The sequence below is a fragment of the Lithobates pipiens genome, unplaced genomic scaffold (genome assembly GCF_037356315.1).
Source record: "Lithobates pipiens isolate NorthernLeopardFrog02 unplaced genomic scaffold, aLitPip1_a1.2 Scaffold_19, whole genome shotgun sequence".
NCBI classification, from domain to species: Eukaryota; Metazoa; Chordata; class Amphibia; order Anura; family Ranidae; genus Lithobates; species Lithobates pipiens.
In genome coordinates, this window is record NW_027507764.1 from 193,838,877 (window position 1) to 193,862,551 (window position 23,675).

At 43.8% G+C, this 23,675-nt stretch overlaps 1 protein-coding gene across 2 annotated transcripts in view; it reads left to right on the forward strand.

The window, feature by feature from the left end:
• Window positions 1-23,675, forward strand: part of TPK1 (thiamin pyrophosphokinase 1) — an 805,392-nt gene that overhangs the window by 319,599 nt on the left and 462,118 nt on the right. For both annotated transcript variants that reach the window (XM_077491603.1, XM_077491602.1), the window contains exon 6: window positions 4,015-4,110. In XM_077491603.1, coding sequence (XP_077347729.1) covers window positions 4,015-4,110 — 96 coding nt within the window. The remainder of the gene's footprint in view (window positions 1-4,014; window positions 4,111-23,675) is intronic.

The window sequence follows — 23,675 nt, forward strand, 5'->3', positions numbered from 1 at the left end:
CTTCATCACGGCCAGTCACGTGGTAAACAGTCATACCCAATGGCTGTTCACCCCCCTTGGTGGCGAGCGGGGTCTCCGTGACACGCCACCACCGAAAGAACAGTGATGCGCGTGCACGATCGCGCTCATTCCCTGTTTAAATGGGATGACGTCATATGACACCCTCCCACCGCAAGAGCTGCATGGTCGGCAAGTGGTTAAAAGAAGAATTGGCCAATATATCATTCCATTTTGGCATGAATTAGTTTATAATTTCATGTTTGTTTGTGATCAACTCTGAAAGAAAGGCTCCATGGTTCTTCTCTTACGATGTATAGCAGTGGTGTCCAAATTTGCAGGCAAAATTATGTTTTTGCTAGCCTTTTTCTGTCCCTTGGGCACTATTCACTGATACCAACAATGGGACACTATTCCTCCTACTGATATACACAATTGACATTATTCCTTCTCCCAATACCAATAATGGTACATTATTTTTTCCTCTTACTGACCAGGAAGTGTCAGCTCTCATACTAGAGACATGCATTACCCTAGTGTTTCACAAACTTTTTTTGGTCAAAGCACCCTTTAAAATTGTGATCATTCTCCAGGAACCCTTTAAAACAATGGACAGTCCTGAGGCATCTCTATCCTAAAATTAAAAAGTGTTCTAATAGTGGTGCAAGCTGGTACTGACTAGTATTCCAATTTTTCTCTTTTTCCTCAGTTTTTCTCCATCACTCAGTTAATGTGATCCCAAAACTGATGGAGAGAGGCAGGGGAGGGTCAAAAAAATGTTAAACATTACAGGATCTTAAAGTAAGATCAGAGATTAGTTTCTATATTACCTCTGGTCCCTCGAGTTACGTTTAGGATGGCACGTACATTAAAAAAAAAAAAAAAAATATTAGCCCCCAGCAAATTATCTACGACAAATAAAAAAAAACATTATTATATTAGATCTTATTTTGACAATATAGTAGGGATGTTTCAATGTAGAAAGAGGGGTTGTCTCACATGCCAACTTGTCCCCCATGGTCTGGCTGAAATTATTAATAATACTGTTAAAGAGTCATTCATACATAAGGGCTGTGATAAGCATAGTGTCCCTTGCCATTTTCTTCAGGCGCACAGCAAAAACTTCAGATGCCTGGAGGTTGTGGCGATCAAGGCCATTCCGCTTCCCTTACTGACAATGAAAGGTTTTCTCTCCTTTGCAGGAGAGAAGTCTATTGGATTTATTATTTTTATTCTTTGTCACCCAGTGGGTTGAATGAGGACCTAGAAGTATAACGTCATATGCTGTTAGTGTATTTTTGCATTGTGTGTGTTACACATATGTGGAGATGCATAGACAACTTTTATCTCTCTTGATCTATAAACACAAAATAGCCTATATGCTGTGTAGTATCTGATATGGGTACTGATGGGTTAATAAGCCAAAATCATTTTTTAAAGTCTACTCAGTCCCGCCTCCACATTGAGCTTATAAACCTTTGTTTGCCTCTTTTCCCGTGACTTGATAAAGCACATGCATGCAAAACCAGTAGTCACAGCAACAGGAGCGTTTGCGTTCCACGCTGACCACAGCTGCTTCCCATTTCGGACATGTAAGTTCTGTCCAGGAGCCCAGTGACGGCCTCTGTTACGCCCACCACAGCCCCTTCCTTCTGATCATGTGGATGCTGCCCAGTCCACAGCCGCAGTGACGTTATCCATCCAAGCCGGTGGGTCCGGCTCACCACACACATCGTTATACATCGCCACATGCATGGTCGGCGTTCCCATCTGGATTTCCCTGGACTAGCATAGTGATCAATCAGTGCCCAAATCAGGCTGATAACCAGATTGGTAACGTTGCCCAATTTAACTTTGTACTGTGTAATACTTTTATTAAACTGTCAGTGAGTTCCTTTTGAAGGTATAAATAGTTTACTGCAGCCACCATTTAATACTTCCCAGTCCAGCTTCTGAGCGCTGTCAACCCCATTATCTTCAAGAGGAAGTAAACCCTGATGAGTTTACTTCCTCTTTCATTCCCTGCAAAGGCAAAGCATAATGGAGTACTATGCATCGCATAGTAGCCCATTATGTGTCACTTACCTGACACAGGAGCCAGCAAAGTCATCGCTGTCCCCTGTAGTCCAGCGCATCCATCTTCTCGGTGGGGTCTCGCAGCTCCGCCGCTGTCATTCGGCGAAGCCGCAATGACGTCACTCCCGGGCATGCGCAGGGGAGCCGACACGCGCGGCAGCTCCATTGTTGGAAATGCTGCGCTCAGTGCGCCGTAGACAGCGGTGCCTGTCTTCGGGCAAATATCTCCTAAACCGTATAGGTTTAGGAGATATTTCTTGGACCTACAGGTAAGCCTTAATCTAGGCTTACCTGTAGGTCAAAGTGGTTTGTAAGGGTTTACAACCACTTTCAAGGATGGTATGCAGAAGACTGACATCCTTATAGTCGTGCATAATGAAAACCTGTAGCTTTGTGTAACTAAAAGACAGGCTTCGTTGATGCTGCCTTTCTTGAATAGGTGGGAAGCAGAACTTGGAGTGAGCGAGAGAAAGAGAAAATTTTGAAACTAGCAGAGGGAACAGCAATAGATATAAACACTATAAAAACGAATTATAAATGTCTGTCAAGATGGTATATAACACCTATCAAAGCACACAAATATCAAAAGGAGAAAACACTGATTTTCTGGAGAGGGTGTGGGAAATAGGAACAATGACACATACTGTATATGGTGGGAGTGTTTGAAAATATAGAAATTTTGGCACCAAGTGATACAACGGATTCAAGAAATTACAGGAGTAAATATGCTTAAAAATCAAGAAATCTATTTATTACATAATACCAAACTTACAATAATACCACATTTAATAAATGCAGCAAAACACCTGATCCCAAAACACTGGCACCTGTGATGTGTACCAGAAGGTTGCAGACAGGTGGTGGGGCAGAAGAACTTCCAATGGATCTGTTACAGTCCCCCCCCCCCCCCCCCATAACATTTTAATATTCCAAATGTGGCAGAGGAGGGATGTGGACGGGGAAGAGTGGAAATTCCCCTTTGGGTGAAGTTCTGCTGTAAAATCAATATCTAACATGTAGATTCAGAAAGTATTGGGTCATTCAAAAGAGGCTTCAAGCTTCCAGTCCCTACACCAAATTGTCGGCACCAAGATAAGCTGATTCAGCGCTGGTTCACACTGGAGCGTTTTGACATGCAATTTGACACCAATGGCACCATCCTAATCGGTGCGACGCCGCATCCGCACCGATTTCAATAATTCGTTTCTGTACTACATTTTGCGATTTCTGACTGCGAGTTACATTGACATCTGTGCAGAAATCTATACAGATGTCTGTGAAACCGCAGCCGAAATTGGGACTGACATGTGGGAGTGAAATCGTGCGAGTTCAGCTTTTAATTCTCGCAGCTCAGTGTAAACCTGGACTCATAGAGGGAGATTTACTAAAACTGGTGCACACAGAATTTGGTCAGCTGTGCATAGTAAACAATCAGCTTCTAACTTCAGCTTGTTCAGTTAGGGTCCTTTCACATGGTCTGTCGGATCAGGTCCACCCTATCAGTTTTTTAGGCGGACCTGATCGGACCTTCCAGTTTTGTCTATGGAGCGACAGATGTCAGCGGACACATGTCCGCTGACACCGATGCCATCCGATTCTATCCTGCCTGCAAAATCCAGATAGATGGTGGTCCTATTTTCCGTCCGTCTAGCAGAATGGTAGAAAACGGACAGGCAGTCCGTTTCCACACGATTTCCCCATAGAGGAGAGCGTGTCCATATCCACTCTCCATAGCGGAACGGACAGTATATGTCATAAGCGGAGCGATCCCCGCCGAGCACGAGAAATCCGCAAGTCGCATGTGTCAAAGGGGCCTTAGGCTTTGACAATAAAATCTGGAAGCTACTATGCACAGCTGCACCAAATTCTGTATGCACCAGTTTTAGATCCTATACTTACTGTTTTGTTTGAAAATCTTAATATGGTTTCTTTTTCTTCTAGGGATGTGAACTGATTAAAACACCAGATCAAGACTATACTGACTTCACAAAATGCCTTTCAATCCTACAAGATAAAATTCATCAAAACAAGCTTCAGGTAATTACGAAATATTCTTCCTGTCTGCTTAATGGACTGCAACATTTGGCAAAAAAGCAATACTTTTTTTTCCCCCCATAGTTTACATTTCAATCCTTAGGAGGGTCATTATATAATGACATCACTTTACACAAAACATTTTACAAACTTGATTCCATGGTAGATGATTATGTGATAAATTAAATTTTGACATATTCACATGAAATTTAGGTCATAATGAGAGTTACTAGAAGAGGAGGCAAAAGAAAGCCAAACGTGATAGGGTCTAGAAAGTGGGCAAGAAACATATGTCCATAGTTTTCCACTGCCAGTGAAAAGATAAATGTGCTATTGTGTTACAAAGACGGTGCATTTATATAGTGTAATAGCATTCATGTCTTTAGAAAAAGACATAATATGAAATAAAGGTATCTAGCCTGTTACATTGTATCTTGCCGTCCACGGCACTCTGATACATATGAGTATCTTATTAACAAATTATGATTCATAATATGTTTCCTTGTGTAGCTATTAATTACACAGAAATTACTATGCATGCAGTCACAGTGAAAATGATGTATTACATTTATGAAACAATGCATCATTTCTCTCTGAACTGACTGATGTATTATTATTATTATTCCGGATTTATATAGCGCCAACAGTTTGCGCAGCGCTTAACAAAATGAAGGCAGACATTACAGTTACATTACAATTTGGTACAAGAGGACGCTGCTGCTAGAGCTTAAAATTTAGGAGATAGGGTTAATTGCTACAAAAGGTAATAGCTGTGGGGAGTTGATGGAGAAAGTAAAACTGTGTATTAGTTAGAATGGAACCCCCCCCCCCCACCTCCGCCATTTAATATACCGGGCCAGCGGTAGTCAGAGAGCATGTCTGCAGATGTCAGGCAGCCAGTGCCATCAGATTGAGCTCGGGGAGGTCAGACTGGTCTGTAGCGGCATCTTTCTCCCAGCAGCACTCCTGCATATATCACACAGCAAGGGAAGGGGGCGGCCCTTGTAGAATCAGCCCAGGAAGCTTTGCTTTGTCCAGTGCGCGGAGGCACACCCACACAACATCACTATGTGTTGCTCCGCACACTCAATCTGTGTTCTGTCATACATCGGCTACTGCGCATGTGCATCCATGGGAACGTCAATAATCACGTCATTTTTCAAATTGTCTTACACTGCGTCTGCGCGGCCCTTTATTAACACGCTAATCCTCTGAATACATAAATACCAGTATATTAACCACTCGCCGCTGCACTGCTCCTGTCAAAATTCAAAACTATGCACATTATACAAACCAATCTGCATGTTTTATTAGGCAGTGGCACTATAGAAAACAATGCACATATTTTATCAGACGCTTATGATATACAAAGTGTGCATTGCTTTGTGTTATATCCTCTGTGTTGTGAGAGACACAAGACTCTGGTCTGGAACAATGGATGTTTATTTCAGTACTCACTGTACACTGCAACAGCATCTCAGGACAGTACATCTTATTAGACTGCTTACATGTGTCCAAGATGGCTACTATACCCCTTGACCCTTGTCATCACTCCTGGGTGGAGCCAGCCTTAAAGTGGCAGTACATGTGGAACCCTTCAGGTATAACACTTTGTTCTCCTGTTGCTGAGTCAGATGACTAGTCAAGTGAGCCCTCATTGGTCCCTTTCAGTTCATAGCATTTGCACTGAAGCAGTGCTTCATTCTACAGTAAAGTGAGCCCTCATTGGTCGCTGCCTCACTTCAAGTCCCAGTTTATAGCATTTGCAAGCAGTGCCTGCCCTGCATTCTACAGTCTAAATCAAAAAAAGGCATTGCTAAACACTGTCTCTGAATACTGGATATTAACACTGACCGGGTTCCAGCTCAGTCACCCACTGCCGGGGACCAGGTACCAGCACAGCCACCCACTGCCGGAACCAGGTACCAGCTCAGCCACCCACAGCAGGGACCAGGTGCCAGCTCAGCCACCCACAGCAGGGACCAGGTGCCAGCTCAGCCACCCACAGCAGGGACCAGGTGTCAGCTCAGCCACCCACAGCAGAGACCAGGTGCCAGCTCAGCCACCCACAGCAGAGACCAGGTGCCAGCTCAGCCACCCACAGCAGAGACCAGGTATCAGCTCAGCCACCCACAGCAGGGACCAGGTGCAAGCTCAGCCAACCACAGCAGGGACCAGTTGCCAGTTCAGCAACCCATAGTGGGACTAGAGACCAGGTGCCAGCTCAGCCACCCACTGCTGGGGACCAGGTGCCAGCTCAGCCACCCACTGCCGGGACCAGGTGCCAGCTCAGCCACCCACAGCAGGGACCAATGCCAGCTCAGCAACCCACAGTGGGACAAGGGAGCAGGTACCAGCTTAGCCACCCACTGACGGGACCAGGTGCCAGCTCAGCCACCCACAGCAAGGACCAGGTGCCAGCTCAGCCAGCCACAGTGGGGCCAGGGACCAGGTTCTAAGCAGAAAGAATGATCAAGCAGAAAAAGACTAGCATATAAAATTCCTTTTAAACTGGAGGTAGTAAAATATGCTAAGGAACATGGAAAAAGAGCAGAGATATTTTGGGTCACCTCCAACTGAAAAAAATTATAAGGAAGTGGAGGAAACAGGAGGATCAGCTGCAAAAAGCAAATAAAAGTAAGCACGCTTTTCGCGGGCATGCTGAAAAGTGGCCACAGTTAGAAGTGACCATGACAGAATGGATCACACATCGTCGGAATAATGGCTTCTCAATCTCTACAAAAATGATAATCTTTGAAGCCAAACGCCTTGCTGTAGACAAAGGCATTCAGGATTTTACTGGATCACCATCATGGTGCTACAGATTTATGAGGCGATGTGACCTTGTTATGCGCACCAAAACTAGAATTGTACAAAAAATGCCAAGATAATATGAATCTAAGATTCTGTCTTTTCATAAATTTGTGATTGATGCTAGAAAGAAAAATGGTTTTGAAATTGGCCAGATTGGGAATATGGATGAAGTTCCGCTAACCTTTGATGTGCCATCTAATGTTGATCTGAAAGTTGCCAAAACCATAACTATGAAAACCTCAGGACATGAGAAAACCCATTAAACGGTTGTGTTGTTCTGCTGTGCAGACGGCACCAAATTGCTGCCCATGCAAATTTTTCCTCATATACAGTGCCTTGAAAGTATTTATACCCCTTGCAATTTTCCACATTTTGTCATGTTACAAATAAAAACATACATGTATTTTATTGGGATTTTATGCAATAGACCAACACAAAGTGGCACATAATTGTAAAGTGGAAGGAAAATGATAAATGGTTTTAAAATTTTTTTTACAAATAAATATGTGAAAAGTGTGGCGTGCATTTGTATTCAGCCCCACTGAGTCAATACTTTGTGGAACCACCTTTCGCTGCAATTACAGCTGCAAGTCTTTTTGGGTATGTCTCTCCCAGCTTTGCACATCTAGAGAGTGACTATTTTGCCCATTCTTCTTTGAAAAATAGCGCAAGCTCTGTCAGATTGGATGGAGAGCATCTGTGAACAGCAATTTTCAAGTCTTTCCACAGATTCTCAATTGGATTTAGGTCTGGACTTTGACTGGGCCAGTCTCACACATAAATATGCTTTGATCTACACCAGTGGTTCTTAACCTTGCTAGTGCCGTGACCCCTTGATAAAATTTCCCAAGTTGTGGGGATCCCTGCCAGTAAAATTATTTTCATAGCGCAGTTTGTCAGCACCCAAGGCAAAACAAATAATTTGTGCCGCTAACCCACAGACATTTAGTGCTCCCTGAGTCCCTTCTGCTTGTACAGTAATAAAACCCCTTATGGTACATTTTAGGATGTACCACTCTATTTGTTCTCCTTTCTTTCCCTTTATCTCTCTCTATCCCAATTCGTTTTTTTTTCCCCATCCCTCTCTCTGGCCATCTTTCTTCGTTCTCTTATTCTTCCTCTCCCTATTTCCTTGTCCCTCCTCCTCTTTTCCTCTCCCTTCTATGTATTCTCTATTTTTATTCCTTCTCTTACTCCTTGGTGGGGGGGAGTGGGATTAGTGGCAGTGCTGGCGGCGAGTTGGGATGATTGGCAGTGCTGGTGGGGGATGGGATCAGTGTCAGTGCAGTGCGGCGATTGATACAACTTGTTTTTGTAAGTGCAATAATGGAACGCATTTAATAAAATATTTTAATGGTTTTACACTATGGGAGGCTTCCCTTTTCTTTGAGTCACCATAGTGATATACCCAATTGATGGTAGAAGTATGGAGTCTGGGAGTCCACAGTGACGGTTTAGAGGGTCTGTTCCAAGGTGATCTATAGTCCCTGGTCCAATCCTAAGGATGTGGAAGAATTATATTGAAATGCTCCCTATTGTTTGCCGTCTGGTAAGCATATTTGCATCTCGGTGGTCGGGCTTCCTTTTTTCACCTGTATACGTGTGAATCACCGTGGTGTTACAATAAGGGTTACCAGAGAGGATTGTGTTCTTGCAATAACCCCTTATTTTGCGAATGAACTGTTGCCATGTGGCAGTCATTTCCTACAAATTTTATTAACTGATGAAGACATTTAAAAAAAATTATTTTTTGATTATATGGAATTATTGTTCATAAGGGTTTAACTTTTAGTAACCTTTTTTTTTTGGCGCAGCTAGTTTACTTTTTCCTGAGATGTCTTGGTGTGTGTGTGTCCCACTTCTGGCTGCAGCCTGTTGATTTATTTATTTTTATTTTTAATTAAATTTTTTGTTTTTTGTCTAGCGCGGTTTATTTTTTCTATAGTCTATTATATTTATAAAACAGTCCTATACAAACTTGTATAATGCTTTTTGTGCCAAATACAGTTCCTTGTTTTTCTACTGTTTTGTGTTTATTTAAAATGTTGGTGAGCTCTAAATTTGCTTAGCTTGATGATCGTTTATATTCTAGTTTGTTCCTTTTGTTTTATTTCCAACCAGCTGTATATATTTTATCAATTAGTCTATAATATTTCCCATGGTCATTTCTTTGTTATATATTCATTTCAGCATCTCTGTGAGAAACTATAAAATGTGATTTATTGTTTCAGCGAATTGTCTTTTTGTATTTCAATCCTGGCATGTGCTATCTGTATAAATTGAGACAAAAAAGCTTCCTTTTTTAGTTTTACGTGAGTCATAAATAATGGTACCAATTTGTGTTCTTTTTTTCCTCTAATTTATAAAGATATTTCAGATCTGCTTCCTTGGCAATGTTATTTCTCATTAGAGGCTTTGTGCCTTCTTTTTGGCCAATAAAATTATTGTTTTTTTTTTTTTGTTTTTTTTTATTTGCACAACGTGAAATGTACAGTCTTTAACCACCTCCCGCCCGCCGTATAGACAATTGATGGGTGCAAGGTGGCTCTCTTGTTCTGGGACAACATCATATGACGCCATCCTACTCTCGTCGCACTTGCACGCGTGGGACGATCTCCTTAAAGACTTGATCACAGATTAAATAATGGCAGTCATCGGTTTTCCTCTCCTCACACTGGCAGCATGAGAGGAGAGGAGAGCCGATCAGCAGCATTTCCTCACAGGGGAGACATGCACAGATAATCAGGGTACTGATCATCAGTGCCCTGATTATCAATGATGCCAGGCAGTGCCCATCAGTGATGCCAATCCGTGCTGCCTTTCAGTGCCCATCAATCCCGCCTATCCGTGCCTCCTCATCAGTGCCCATCAGTGCAGCCTCATCAGTGCATATTACTGAAGGAGAAAAATACTTGTTCCAAAAATTTGCTAAGAAAACCTTTTTTTTAATTTCCAAATTTTCTGTCTTTTTTTCATTTTTTTAGCAAAAAAAATTATTGGTGATTACCATATTTATTGGCATATAACATGCACCTCAATTTAAGAGTGAAGTTTCAGGAAAAACCCCCTCTGAGGTATACTGCCGGGGTATAACACGCACCCGCAATTTCCCCCCCTAATTTCAGGGGGGGAAAAGTGTGTGTTTTTACGCCGATAAATATGGTAAATACCATCAAAAGAAAGCTCTATCTGTCTCAAAAATTTTTTAATCATTTCATTAGGATACAGTGTTGCATGACCACACAATTGTCATTCAAAGTGTGACATGGAGGTAAAAAATCTTCTCTGTACATCAGCCCTCCTAAAACGTACCTGTGCCCCATCGCAATCCAGCAATATGCACGAGAACCTGGGTTCTCCAGGGACTTTTCCTCCTTATTGGCTGAGACAGCATCGGTAACCATTGGCTCAACCACAGCCAATAAGCCAATGAGGAGAGAGGAAGTGGGGGCTGAGTGGCGGCTATATGTTTAAATGGAAATGCAGAGCCAAGACTCATGAATGTCCCTCACCTGGCGGGAGGGAGGGAGGGGCCAAGCACATTGGCGATGGACACGAGAAGAGGAGGATGTGATGTGCAAAACTGCTGCACAGAGCAAGTAGGTATAACATATTTGTTTTTTTTTTGTTTTTTTTTAAAGGAAATCCTTTAATATCACTTTGAAGTGATTGTAAAGTCTCTTTTTTTTCCCTATACAAGTAACAAACATGTTAGGCCTCATGCACACTGGACATTTTTAACAGCAGCTGTTTTTGGCTTTAGACGTTTTTTTTTTCTACAGTCATTAAACTCCCCATCATGTTATCTTATGTGTCCATGCACAAATAGGCTGTTATCAGCAGTTTTTGGCTGGGGCGTTCTTTGGCTTTAAAAAAAAAAAATGGTGGGGTACAGCTGTTTTCAGCTGTAAAAACGTTCTAATGGCAAAAAACGCAGATAAACGCCTATAAATGCCGCTCACCAGCATTTTTTAATGTCTTTGATCCATTAAAAAAAAAAAAAAAAGGGTTACCTAGTGCACTTGTATAGGGCAACATTATGCTCTCTGTGAATATTGTGAATCAAAGAAATACTTTCTGTCATAAAACCATAATATAAATACACATCAAGAGTTCAAACATCTTTTTTAAAAAAGCCTTTTTCAAAAAAGATCCTGAGATCTTCTATCAACTGCCGACTGGGTGACAGGCTGGTTAATGACATCCTTGTAGTCTCCACAGTGCGGCCATCGACTGTGAGCAGGCCGCAGCTAAGGCTCGGCAGGCCACGACATGTTTCAGCTCCAGAGGTTGTCGGTGAGCTTAAATGCTCTGGGGTATACATATGACCAGGCTACTGCTTTCTGGCTCACAGTATACCGGGCCAATAGCTACCCTGTAACTGTGCAGGAGTAGGTCTGTGATGGAATGTCTCTCAGCTCTTCGGGACTGGTAAGTACGGCTCTCCCTGCCTCGGTGGGGTGAGCAGCTGGGCATTCCCTGGGGGGTCGATTCAGGGGCCACCTCACCTCCCTATCTTCTCTCCCAAGTTCCTATCATCCCTCCCCCCCCCTCTGAGGGGGGTGTTTGCATGCGGGCGGTGTGTGTGTGTTCGCTGTTTTCTCACCTGTGGGGGCTTTGTGCGGCTGGCGTTGGTCCTGGTCCAGGTCTGGGGGGTCCCTAAAGGTGTTTGCGGAGGTTGTTCTGGCTGTAAGCAGGCAGCACGTTTTTATTTTTTGTTCTGTCACCGCATGGCGCCCTCCGGCGGCCATCTTGGATGTTACCCCTTTGAGGAAAGCCTTCTCAAAAAGTGGTCGGCTCCTCCGGTCGTGGACCCCCCAGTGTCTAGGTTAAATAAAGTAACCACGATCCTGGTTGAGGGGACTCCTGCATTCAAGGATCCCTTGGTCAGGAAAGCCGAGGCAGTGGCTCGTTCCTTGTTTACGGTTGTGGGGTCAGCCGTGCGACCTATACTGGCATCTGCACTGGTGTCGCAGACACTGACTGAGTGGGCAAAACTTTTGCACCACGAATTGGGAGAGCAGAACGCCTCCTCTGTCTGCGTAGAGCTAGCAGCCCAACTAGTGCATGGCCTTAAGTACATTTGTGACGTGGCCCTGGATACTCTCCCCCTATTCAAGGCTTCAGTGTCAGCCGTGGTGCTGAGGCACCTCATTTGGCTGAAATGCTGGTCTGCTCACCAGGCATCCAAGAAAACCCTGACGGATCGTCCCTTCCTTGGCGACCGGCTTTTTGGAGCCTCGTTGAATGACATTATTAAGAATGCCACAGGTGTTAAGAGTACACTTCTCTCACAGGCCAGGAAGGCTAAGGAGCCACGCTGCAGGCAAGGGCCCTCTTTTTCCGCTCACAAGCGGCTTTTTCGTCCGCCCGGTGCTTCGGCAAAATGCCCCCAGCCCGACAGGACGCCCATGGACTCCCAAGGTAGAAACTGAGGAATGTAAAATGTTGGTATATGCAGACAATCTGCTAATATATATCACAAACCCAAAAGTGACAATGCCAAATTTAATTAGGGAGTTTAAGCGTTTTGCTGAATTAAGCAACTTCAAGGTTAATTATAATAAATCTGAAGCTTTGAATATTACACTCCCTACGAATACTGTTGAACTTCTTAGAAATAATTTTTCTTTTAAATGGCAGAACAATACAATTAAATACCTTGGAATATTTATACCTAGATAACTGGAGAAACTTCAGGAATATAATTACCTTCCAATAATGCAAAAAAATAATTAAGATGTTTCAACAATATGACAAGGGGATATTTTCATGGACAGGCCGTATAAACATCATAAAAATGGATATACTCCCAAAAATACTTTATATTTTCCAGACAATTCCAATGTTTCCCTCAAAAAAATCCTGAATCCTCTACAAAAGGCTATTGGGAGCTTTATATGGGCAGGTAAATCCGCTAGAATCAGTAGGGAAGTCCTAACTAAGTTAAAAAAGGATGGGGGTTTGGCCCTCCCAGACTTGTCGGTTTACCTTAGAGTGGTGTTGGTGGCCAGGATTGTGGACAGGATTGTAGAATGTAAACAGTGGGTGAAACTTGAGGAGCAGATTGTGGACATAAATTTGAAATCTTTGCCATGGATAAAGAAAGAAAATAGACCCCCTGGGGAAGAGATGCTGTCTCTGGTTGTATCAACACTGAAAGTATGGTATGGACAGAAACCAACACATAACCTATCTAACGTATATAAATACTTGGTATCGAACAATAAAGAACAAGAGTTAAGTTATATAAAAAGTTGGAAAAAGAGCTAGGGATGGTTATCCCCAGAGCTAAATGGGATAAGGCAATTACACTAACACACAAGATGTGGATTTGTAATGAATGGATAGTGGAGATGGACGAAATGCGTTCCCTGGAAGAAAGGATCTCGATCAAAAAAGGTTTAAAGGGACAAATAATGGCAGTATGGCAAAAGTGCGAAGAATACAAAACAACATCATCGCTATTATTGGTAATATAGGACGATAACCCAAACAAATATAGAAGAGAGAGGCATAAAGGAAGGGGGATGGGGTCAAAACCTGGGGGGGGGGGGGGTCATTTATTTTCTTTTTTTCTTTCTGTAGGCAGGACATGTCAATGATGTGCTAGGATATGGGGGTGGGGTGTATGAGTGAGAAAAGGGAAGACAGATAGTAGGGTTACAGACTTAATACAAGAATAATAAATAGAGTTGAGACAATAGTGGCTATGGTTTGTAAGAATATTTATGTAAAAATAGAATGTAATCAGATGGTATTGGGTGATAGAGACCGGATTTGTACATGTTGGACAAGAAAAATTGTAAAACATGTTTTGTTAAATAAAGATTAACCAAAAAAATAATCCAGTGAATATAATAATGCATTCTTATGCGATTATAAGTTGCGATCATGAACAATACAAATTGCAATCCTATGTGATCTTCCCAATGACAACCTGTGTAGCATACACAATAGAGAAATTTGCAACCCTGTGCGATAAATGCAATACTGCGATAATTAGAGTGACAACCTATAATTTACAGAAATCTATATAAAGTGCATTAATATACAATAATCAATATAGAAATAAAGTGAACCATGTTTAACCACTACAATACTGGGCACTTTTGCCCCCTTCCTTCCCAGACCAATTTTCAGCTTTCAGCACTCTCGCAATTTCAATTACAATTGCACGGTCTTGCTATGCTGTACCCAAATGACATTTTTATAATTTTGTTGGCACAAATAGAGCTTTCCTTTGGTGGTATTTATTCATGACTCCGTTTTTAATTTTTTGCGATATAAGCGAAAAAAGAGTGTAAATTTGGGGAAAAAAAACTATTTTCTTCCTATTTAAAAAAAAATCAAATAAAACCCAATTTTGGCATAAATTTAAGCCAAAATGTATTCTGCTACATGTTTTTGGTAAGCAAAATTCCGTTAAGTGTATAATAATTGGTTGGTGTGATCACAGACATATGTATGCAAATGATCATGTACAGATGTGCACAGGTGATTACGGACATATGTGTGCAGATAATCATTGGGGCATGTGATTTTACTGGGACATATGTGGGGGACAGGTGTTTTTATTATTTGGGGAAATGTGTTTTGGGGACATTGTGTGGGGACATGCATGTTTACAATGTGTGGTGACACTAGACTAATCAGTGAGTAAAAAGCTGTAAAAAACAGCTCATACTCACTGATCACCAGCCGGCTGCAGGGAGCCCCTCCCCTCTCCTCTTTTCACCAACAACTACTGTATGAGAAGAGGAGAGCTGATTGCCTAGCAGCCAGCTCTGTGTTTACATCACATGATGGCCATATGTATGCAAATGATCATGTACAGATATGCGCAGGTGATCACGCACATATGTGTGCAGATAATCATTGGGACATGTGATTTTACTGAAACGTATGTGGGGGACAGGTGCTTTTATTATTTGGGGAAATGTGTTTTGGGGACATTGTGTGGGGACATGCATGTTTACAATGTGTGGTGACACTAGACTGGTGATCAGTGAGTAAAAAGCTGTAAAAACAGCTCATACTCACTGATCACCAGCCGGCTGCAGTGATCCACTCTCCTCTCCTCACCGACAACTACTGTGTGAGAAGAGGAGAGCTGATTGCCTAGCAGCCAGCTCTGTGTTTACATCACATGATGGCTGTGATTGGATGCAGCCAACATGTGATCAGGAGGGCCAATCGCAGAGCCCTTCTGCCGATCGGAGATGCACCGTGTCCGGGTGACACAAGCGCATCGGAATCATGCCGCTACGCGGACACACACACGTGTGATCCCCTTCCATCTGGGGGATGTTCCTGAACATCCACTCAGAAGGAGAGAGCGGCCACCCAGCCATTTATATACATTGGCCGGGTGAGAAGTGGTTAAAGTGCTCTTGTGCCAAACTAATTCATGCATTAATCTGTGTCCATAAAATAGCAGCTTAAAGTCCATTCATAACTACGCCATTCTTCTGGTGCTCATTGCAGATGATAAAACAGATGATATAACAGTAAAGTGCTCATGTCCACTCTTGTGCTCCCCCTTTGGTGTATGCGCTCACCTTAGAGCGTGTGACCTTGCACCTAAGCTTGGTCAAAACACGCTTTTAAACCACCTCTGGGTTTATGGTCAGCATTCAGATCCTTGGATGGTTGCTTGCAGTGATATTCATATGGAAAACAGAGGAAACTGGATAGTGTATTAACGTTTTAAAAGTTTTATTCAAAATGACAATATTCCCTATATTAGGGTACTCACATTTAATAGGTGCTATGAGCTCACCACTCTGTATCAAGCCAAACAAAGATAAAGGTGCTGTGCTGATGTGTCCTCTCCCACTCTGAGATCACTCCACTGTCTCACAAACCGTCCTGTCCCCTCCCCAACATGTGTCGATACCAGGAAATGTCGTATCTTTCTCAGGGGGAATTCCCATGATTGTCAAGCATTTGCAAATCATGCAAGGTTTGTCACCCAAAAAAGTAGCAGGCGCTTCTTTTGGGTAACACTAAAGGGGAGAGAATTCAAGCTGAAGAAAAGACAAGATGGGGAAACCATTGCTACAAGCCAAAATTTCTGTCTACATTTTTGGGGGCTTATAACTTCTGACTGACGATTTTGTGGTCAGCCTAACCTAAAGCAGACATTGTAACATGCAGGATGAAGGCAAACACAGTATAGTGAGAGAGTCAATATCAGTACCTGCTTTTCAAATCTTCCTTATTGATATATTGTTGTATTACTTTTTTTTAAATGCACAGAAGGTGTATGCCTTGCATTACCATCATTTTTTTTTTAATTCTGAAATATTATGCCTGCTAAAGGATTATTATATAATAAGCATCTACAGAATGTGATTTTCTTATGCTAACCTCTAGTTCCATACCCATATGTATTATGGAAATGCTTAGATGAGAAATTTTCTATATGATAAATTGTCATTCTTTATGTTATCACCTTAGCTATAAGTATGTTAATGCTGGAGATGTTTTAATTAATTAGCTTTTTAGTAAGTAGAAAGGCTGTGTGCTTCATTAAATCAGATGACTCCTTCTGCCATAATCTCTTGACTGATTCCCTAGCCATTTTTAAATTTAAAATAGACCTCCTTGAGTAGGGCCTCATAAATCTTGTGGTCAGGACATTCGTTGTTACCTAGCAAAGTGACACACCCAGGATGCATCTCTTGCCTTTGAAAATCCTCAATGTGCATTCAAAGAAATTTTTTTTATAGAGGCCATTATCACTCAACAGCATTTTCGCACAGTTCATATTTATATATATTTATCAGTTTTGCCAAATGCTCAGAAATAGTTTGAAAGCTTATAAGTGTGAAAAAAAGAATTAATAGGCTGTCTCTAAAAGTTATATCCATTTGACTAGGAGCAAGTCCTAATGACCTTGTTATGTGTCAATCTGATGCAAGCTAGCTTGTTTAACCACTTCAGCCCGGAAGAATTGGCCCGTTAATGACCAGAGCGCTTTTTATAATTTGGCACTGCTCTGCTTTAACTAATAATTGCGCCGTCATGCAATGTTATACCCAAACAAAATTTGCGTCCTTTCTTTTTCACAAATAGAACTTTCTTTTGATGGTATTTGATTGGATCTGCGATTTTTATTTCTTGGAATATAAACGGAAAATGATCAAAAATTTTGGAAAAAAATAATAATTTCTACTTTTTGCTATAAAAAAAAATCCAATAAACTAAAATTTAGGGCAAAAGGGATTCAGCCACATGTCTTTGGTAAAAAAAAAAAAAAAAAATGTCAATGAGCGTATATTTATTGGTTTGTGAAAAAGTTATAGCGTCTACAAACTAGGGTAAATTTTCTTTTAGTTTTTGACTGCCTATCTCATCTCTTAAAGTGCTAAAATGGCATGGCAGTACAACAGCCCCCCCCCCCCCCCCCCCCATGACCCAATTTTGGAAAGCAGACATCCCAAGGAAATTGCTGAGAGGCATGTTGAGCCTATTGAATTTTTTTTTTTTTTCGTCACAAATGATTGAAAGATGACGAAGAAATTACACAAAGTTGTCACTAAATTATATATTGTTCCCAAGTATGGGGATACCGCACGTGTGAGACTTTTTGGGAGCCTAGCCGTGTACAGGACCCCTAAAACCAAACACTGCCTTCAGGATTTCTAAGGGCGTACATTTTTAAATTCATTCCTCACTACCTATCAGTTTCAAAGGGCATAAAAGGCCAAGATAGCACAAATCCCCCCCCCCCCAATTACCCTATTTTGGAAAGTAGACACCCAAGCTATTTGCTGAGAGGCATGTTGAGTATTTTTCAGATCTCACTTTTTGTCACAAAGTTCTGAAAATTGAAAAAAAAAATACACTTTCCTTTTCTTTCTTTATATTCAAAAACAAATTAGAGCTGCAAAATACCTTGGGGTATCTACTTTCTAAAATGGGGTAATTTGTGGGGGGGGGGGGGGTGGTGCTATCTTGACATTTCATGGCCTCCAAAACTGTCAAATCACCATTTTACACCCTTAGGAGGGTGTAAAGTCCCACACACGTACTTAGGAGAAGCAGCAGAATGTGTTTTGTTGTGTCATTTCACATATGCCCATGGTATGTTTGAGCAATATATAATTTAGTGACAACTTTGTGAAAAAAAAAAAAAAGAGTTTATAATTTTCCCGAAACTTGTGGCAAAATATAAAATATTCCATGGACTCAACATGCCTATCAGCAAATAGCTTGAGGTGTCTAAAAAGGGTTTCCAAAAAGGGGTACTTTTAGGTGTTTTGAACTGTCCTGGCATTTTATGCACAACATAAAGAAATTTATGTCATACATCACTCACTCTTCTAACCACTTGAAGAAAAAGCCCTTTCTGATACTTTTTGTTTACATGAAAAAATATTTTCTTTTTGGTAGAAAATTACTTTGAATTTGAACATTATATATATATATATATATATTTTTTTTTAAAGCAAAGGCCCTACATATTAAAATGGTGGGTGCTGCAAAAAATTTTTTTTCACACAGTATTTGTGCAATAATTTTTTTAACGCAATTCTTTTGAAAAAAAAAAAACACTGTTTTTTAATTTTAACACACTAAAACACACTATATTGCCCAAATGTTTGATGAAATAAAAAAGATGATCTTATGCCAAGTACATGGGCACCAAACATGACATGCTTTAAAATTGCGCACAAACATGCAGCAGCGACAAATTACATACATTTTTAAAGGCCTTTACAGGTTACCACTTTAGATTTACAGAGGAGGTCTACTGCTAAAATTACTGCCCTCAATCTGACGTTTGCGGTGATACCTCAAATGCATGATGCAATTGTTTACACATGACATGAGACCGAGGCTTGCATAAGCCTTTGCTTTATTTTATTAATAAACTGTTCCCTTCATTTATTTTTATTTTTTTTATCATTTTTATTGTTATCTCAGGGGGAAAAATATTTTCTCTGTAATTCAACGACCGACACAGCTCCTCTCTGTAACTAAATGGGTTGTATAGCCTGCCATTAGGAGAAACTAGGCAAAATTGTTACACAATACACAGAACTTTAATCCCGCCCCTGGGGGGCGGATCCTGTGCTATCAACCCTTCCCACTGCTCCCAGCAGCTTCAGTATTTATTTTGCCTAGCAAGGAGAATGACCTAGGAAACCCTGCGGGCCCTCGGCCCATATTTTTGCTGCTTTTTTGCGTAAGATAAAAGATCCTGAGATCTTCTACCAACTGCCGGCTGGGTGACAGGCTGGTTAACGATATCCTTGTAGTCTCCCCAGTCCGGCCATCGAGCGTGAGCAGGCCGCAGCTAAGGCTCGACAGGCCACGACATGCCTCATCTCCAGAGGTGGTCGGTGAGCTTCAATGCCGTGGGGTATACATATGACCGGGCTACTGATGTCTGCATCACAGTATACCGAGGCCAACGGCTACCCTGTAACTGCGCAGGAGTAGGTCTGTGATGGAATGTCTCCCTGCTCTTCAGGATTGGTAAGTACGGCTCTCCCTGGTTCGGTGGGGTGAGCAGCTGGGCTTTCCCTGGGGGGTGGATTCGGGGGCAACCTCACCTCCCTATCTTCTCTCCCAAGTCCCTATCACCCCTCCTTCCCCCCTCTGAGGGGGGTTGTTTGCATGCTCTGCGGGCAGTGTGTGTGTGTGTGTGTATCGCTGTTTCTCACCTGTGAGGGCTCTGTGCGGCTGGCGTTAGTCCTGGTCCAGGTCTGGGGGTTCCAAACAAGGTGCTTGTGGAGGTTGTTCTGACAGAAGGGAGAACGTTTTTATTTTTTGCTCTGTCACCGCATGGCGCCGTTTCGGCGGCCATCTTGGATTTGGGAAAGCTGTAAATTCCCCTGGTGAGCTTCAGCAGCCATTTTCTTTAGGATTTCCTATTGATTACATTGGCGGCCATTTTCTTAAAGCCTGAGTGCTTTTTTCACCGCTGTCCTCTTGTGGCAGCATTACATGTGCTTTCACTTGTGTCCACTGTGTGTGCAGGCCGCTGGATGGCTCTTTGCTGAACGCTGAAGCTGCTCTGCAGATCGTTGCACAGCTGCTGCTGCTGGCACACTTTTCTCCTCTCTGCAACTGGGAACCTCCTAGGGACTACAGACACTGCTTGTGGCTTTTCACAGAACTCCCCAGGGTGGTGAGTCTAGCGCTAAGTACCCCCCACCCCCCCCCACGTGGCGGCAGCAGGAGGGTGGGACCTTCACTGTCCTAAGTCCCCTTCCAGGTGGCAGACAGGCTAGGGTCAGCATGGATTCAGAAACTGGTGTTTCTTCCCCCGAAATCCAGGCTATAGCAACCGGGTCACCTGCAGTTCGCTCGGTACGCATGGACACCCTGACGGCGGTCCTTGACTCCTATGTTGCTAAGATAGAGGCGGCACATGGCAGGAAAGGTGCATGTAAGAGGCCCCTGCCCCCCTGTCCTCTGGGGAGAGCTCTGATGCAGACTCAGGCCCTGCTGCGGCTGGAGACCCCTGCTCTGACCTATCAGATGTGGCTGACCAGGACCGTTCGGACAGTAAGGATGATTCCCCTTCCGGGTCTGGGCGCGACAAGGCGCTTGTTGGAGCACTTATCACAGCTGTGCGTGGTACCCTGAAGATTCAGGAGCCAGCGGATTCCTCTGCTAATGTACCGGTCCCTTTTGGGTCCCGCAAGCCAGCACGTTCACCTAAGGTGTTCCCGTATATGACTTATTTTGACAAATTCATCTACAGGGAACGGGGTCACCCGCAACAGACCTTTTCGGTCCCCAAAAATATGGCGGTGCATTACCCCTTTGAGGAAAGCCTTCTCAAAAAATGGTTGGCTCCTCCGGTCGTGGACCCCCCAGTGTCTAGGTTAAATAAAGTAACCACAATTCCGGTTGAGAGGACTCCTGCATTCAAGGATCCCACGGACAGGAAGGCCGAGGCAGTGGCTCGTTCCTTGTTTACGGTTGTGGGGTCAGCCGTGTGACCTGTACTGGCATCCGCACTGGTGTTGCAGACACTGACTGAGTGGGCAAAACTTTTGCACCGCGAATTGGGAGAGCAGAACACCTCCCCGGTCTGCGTAGAGCTAGCAGACCAACCAGTGTATGGCCTTAAGTATGTTTGTGACGCGGCCCTGGATACTCTCCCCCTGTTATCCAGGGCCTCAGTGTCAGCCGTGGTGCTGAGGCGCCTCATTTGGTTGAAATGCTGGTCTGCTGACCAGGCATCCAAGAAAGCCCTGACAGATCTTCCCTTCCTTTGCGAATGGCTCTTTGGAGTCTCGTTGGATAACATTATTAAAAATGCCACGGGTGGTAAGAGTACACTACTCCCACAGGCCAGGAAGGCTAAAGAGCCACACCGCAGGCAAGGACCCTCTTTTTCCGCTCACAAGCGCCTTTTTTGTCCGCCCGGTGCTTCGGCTAAACACCCCCAGCCCGACAGGATGCCCACGGACGGTCAGATGTGTCCTTGGAACCGCAAGCCTAACAGGCCTGCGAAAAAAGTGCTACCGCATGAAGGTTTGCCCCCACCCATGTCTCGGGTGGGGGGTTGTCTTTGGGAGTTTGCAGCCCGGTGGACCTCCCGGTTATCAGACCAATGGGTCTGCGATCTGATTTCCACAAGCTACAAGATAGAGTTTCTCTCTTGCCCGCCAAACAGATTCTTCCCCTCCTGCATACCCGTGTCCCCGGTTTGCCAGGAGGCCCTGTTAGGGGCGGTGAGGGACTTGCTGAATCAGGGGGTGATTGTACCGGTTCCAGAATCTGAACACTTCCAGGGGTTCTACTGTAATCTGTTTGTGGTTCCCAAGAAGGGGTACGTCCAGTATTGGACCTAAAAGCCCTCAATCACTTTGTAAAAGTGCAGAGGTTCAGAATGGAATCAGTTTGCTCAGTAGTCACTGCACTCCATCAAGGGGACTTCCTGGCATCCTTGGACATTCAGGATGCCTACCTGCAGATATCCATATGCCTTCGGCATCAAAAGTTTCTGCGTTTGGCAGTTGGGGAAGCGCACTACCAGTTTGTGGCTCTTCCTTTTGGCCTGGCATCAGCCCCCGAGTCTTTTTCAAAGTACTGGCTCCAGTATTGGCGTTGTTGAAACAACACGGGATTACGATCGTGGGTTACCTAGACAATCTCCTTCTGAGAGCTTCTTCTGCCTCAAAATTAGAGGAGGATGTGGCGATCACTTTGCAGTCCCTGGAAGAATTTGGGTGGTTGTTGAACCTAAAGAAGTCAATGGTTGTACCAACTCAGTGTCTGGAGAACCTGGGGTTGCTGTTGGACTCCAGGGAAGCAAGGGTTTTTCTCCCCTCTGACAAGTTGCTGACTCTCAGATCTGCGGTCAAGCTACTGATGAACCGCAAGTGGTCATCACTCCGCTTTTACATGCGGGTGCTGGGGCTCATGGTAGCCTCCTTCGAGGCAGTACCTTATGCCCAGTTCTACACCAGATTCCTGAAGAAGGAGATCTTTACAAAATGGGACAAATCTCCGTGGTCCCTGGATCGTCAGATCCAGGTGAGCCAGCCAGTCAGGTACTCCCTGATCTGGTGGTTGAGGTCCCCGGTGATTCAGTCCGGAAAATCGCTCCTTCCTCTGAAATGAACAGTGATGACTATGGACGCCAGTCTATCCTGCTGGGGTGGAGTGATGGGGATTCATTCAGCTCAGGGCCTCTGGTTGACGGAAGAATCCAAGTTGCCGATCAATCTGCTCGAATTGAGAGTGATCAGGCTGTCTCCACACATGGTCGATGTGTCTTCAGGGGAGTCCAACAAGGATACAGTCAGACAATGCCACGGCTGTGGCGTACATAAATCACCAAGGGGGAACAAGAAGCTCAGCCGCTGCTCGGGAGGTCGCTCACATACTTCGGTGGGCAGAGCGACACGTTCCGGCCCTGTCGGCCATTTACATCCTGGGGGTGGAAAATTGGCAGGCGGACTATCTGAGTCAACAGATGCTAGACCCAGGAGAGTGGGCATTGCATCCGGAGATATTCAGGCTGCTGTGCCTGAAGTGGGGCACACCAGATGTGGATCTATTGGCCTCCTGTCCCAATCGGAAGGTGCCCAGATTCATGTCCAGGATGAGAGATACGTGAGCAGATGCGTCAGACGTGCTGGTGGCTCTCTGGGATCAGTACCAGCTGATCTACGCCTTTCCTCCACTGAAACTATTGCTACGTCTGCTTCACAGAATGGAAGCTGAGGGGATTCCAGTAATCCTGGTTGCCCCAGATTGTCCTGCAGTCCTGGTGCATCTGGTGGCAGGCGCTCCGTGGTGACTGCCGCTGCAAGAAGACCTCCTATCTCAAGGTCCAATCTTTCACCCTGCTTTACCATCACTGACTTTAACGGCATGGCTATTGAGAGCCAGGTGCTGAGAAACCGGGGCCTGTCAGACTCAGTGATTCCAACTATGCTGAGGGTGCAGAAATCTTCTCAACTGAAGATATACCATTGTACCTGGAAGGCCTACATCTCCATGTGTGAGGAGAAAGGGTGGCATCCATGCTCCTTTTCTATATCCAGGATCCTGCTGTTTCTTCAGCAAGGAGTAGACCAGAAATTGGCATTGAGCACCATTAAGGGGAAAATTTCAGCCTTGGCTGTCTTTTTTCAGCAACCCCTGGCGTCTCACTCATTAGTGAGTACCTTTGTTCAGGGGGTACGACATGTAGTCCCTCCGGTGCGTCCTCCGTTACCCCCATGGGATTTGAAACTGGTGTTGTCGGCGCGTCAGAAGCCGCCGTTGGAAAATAT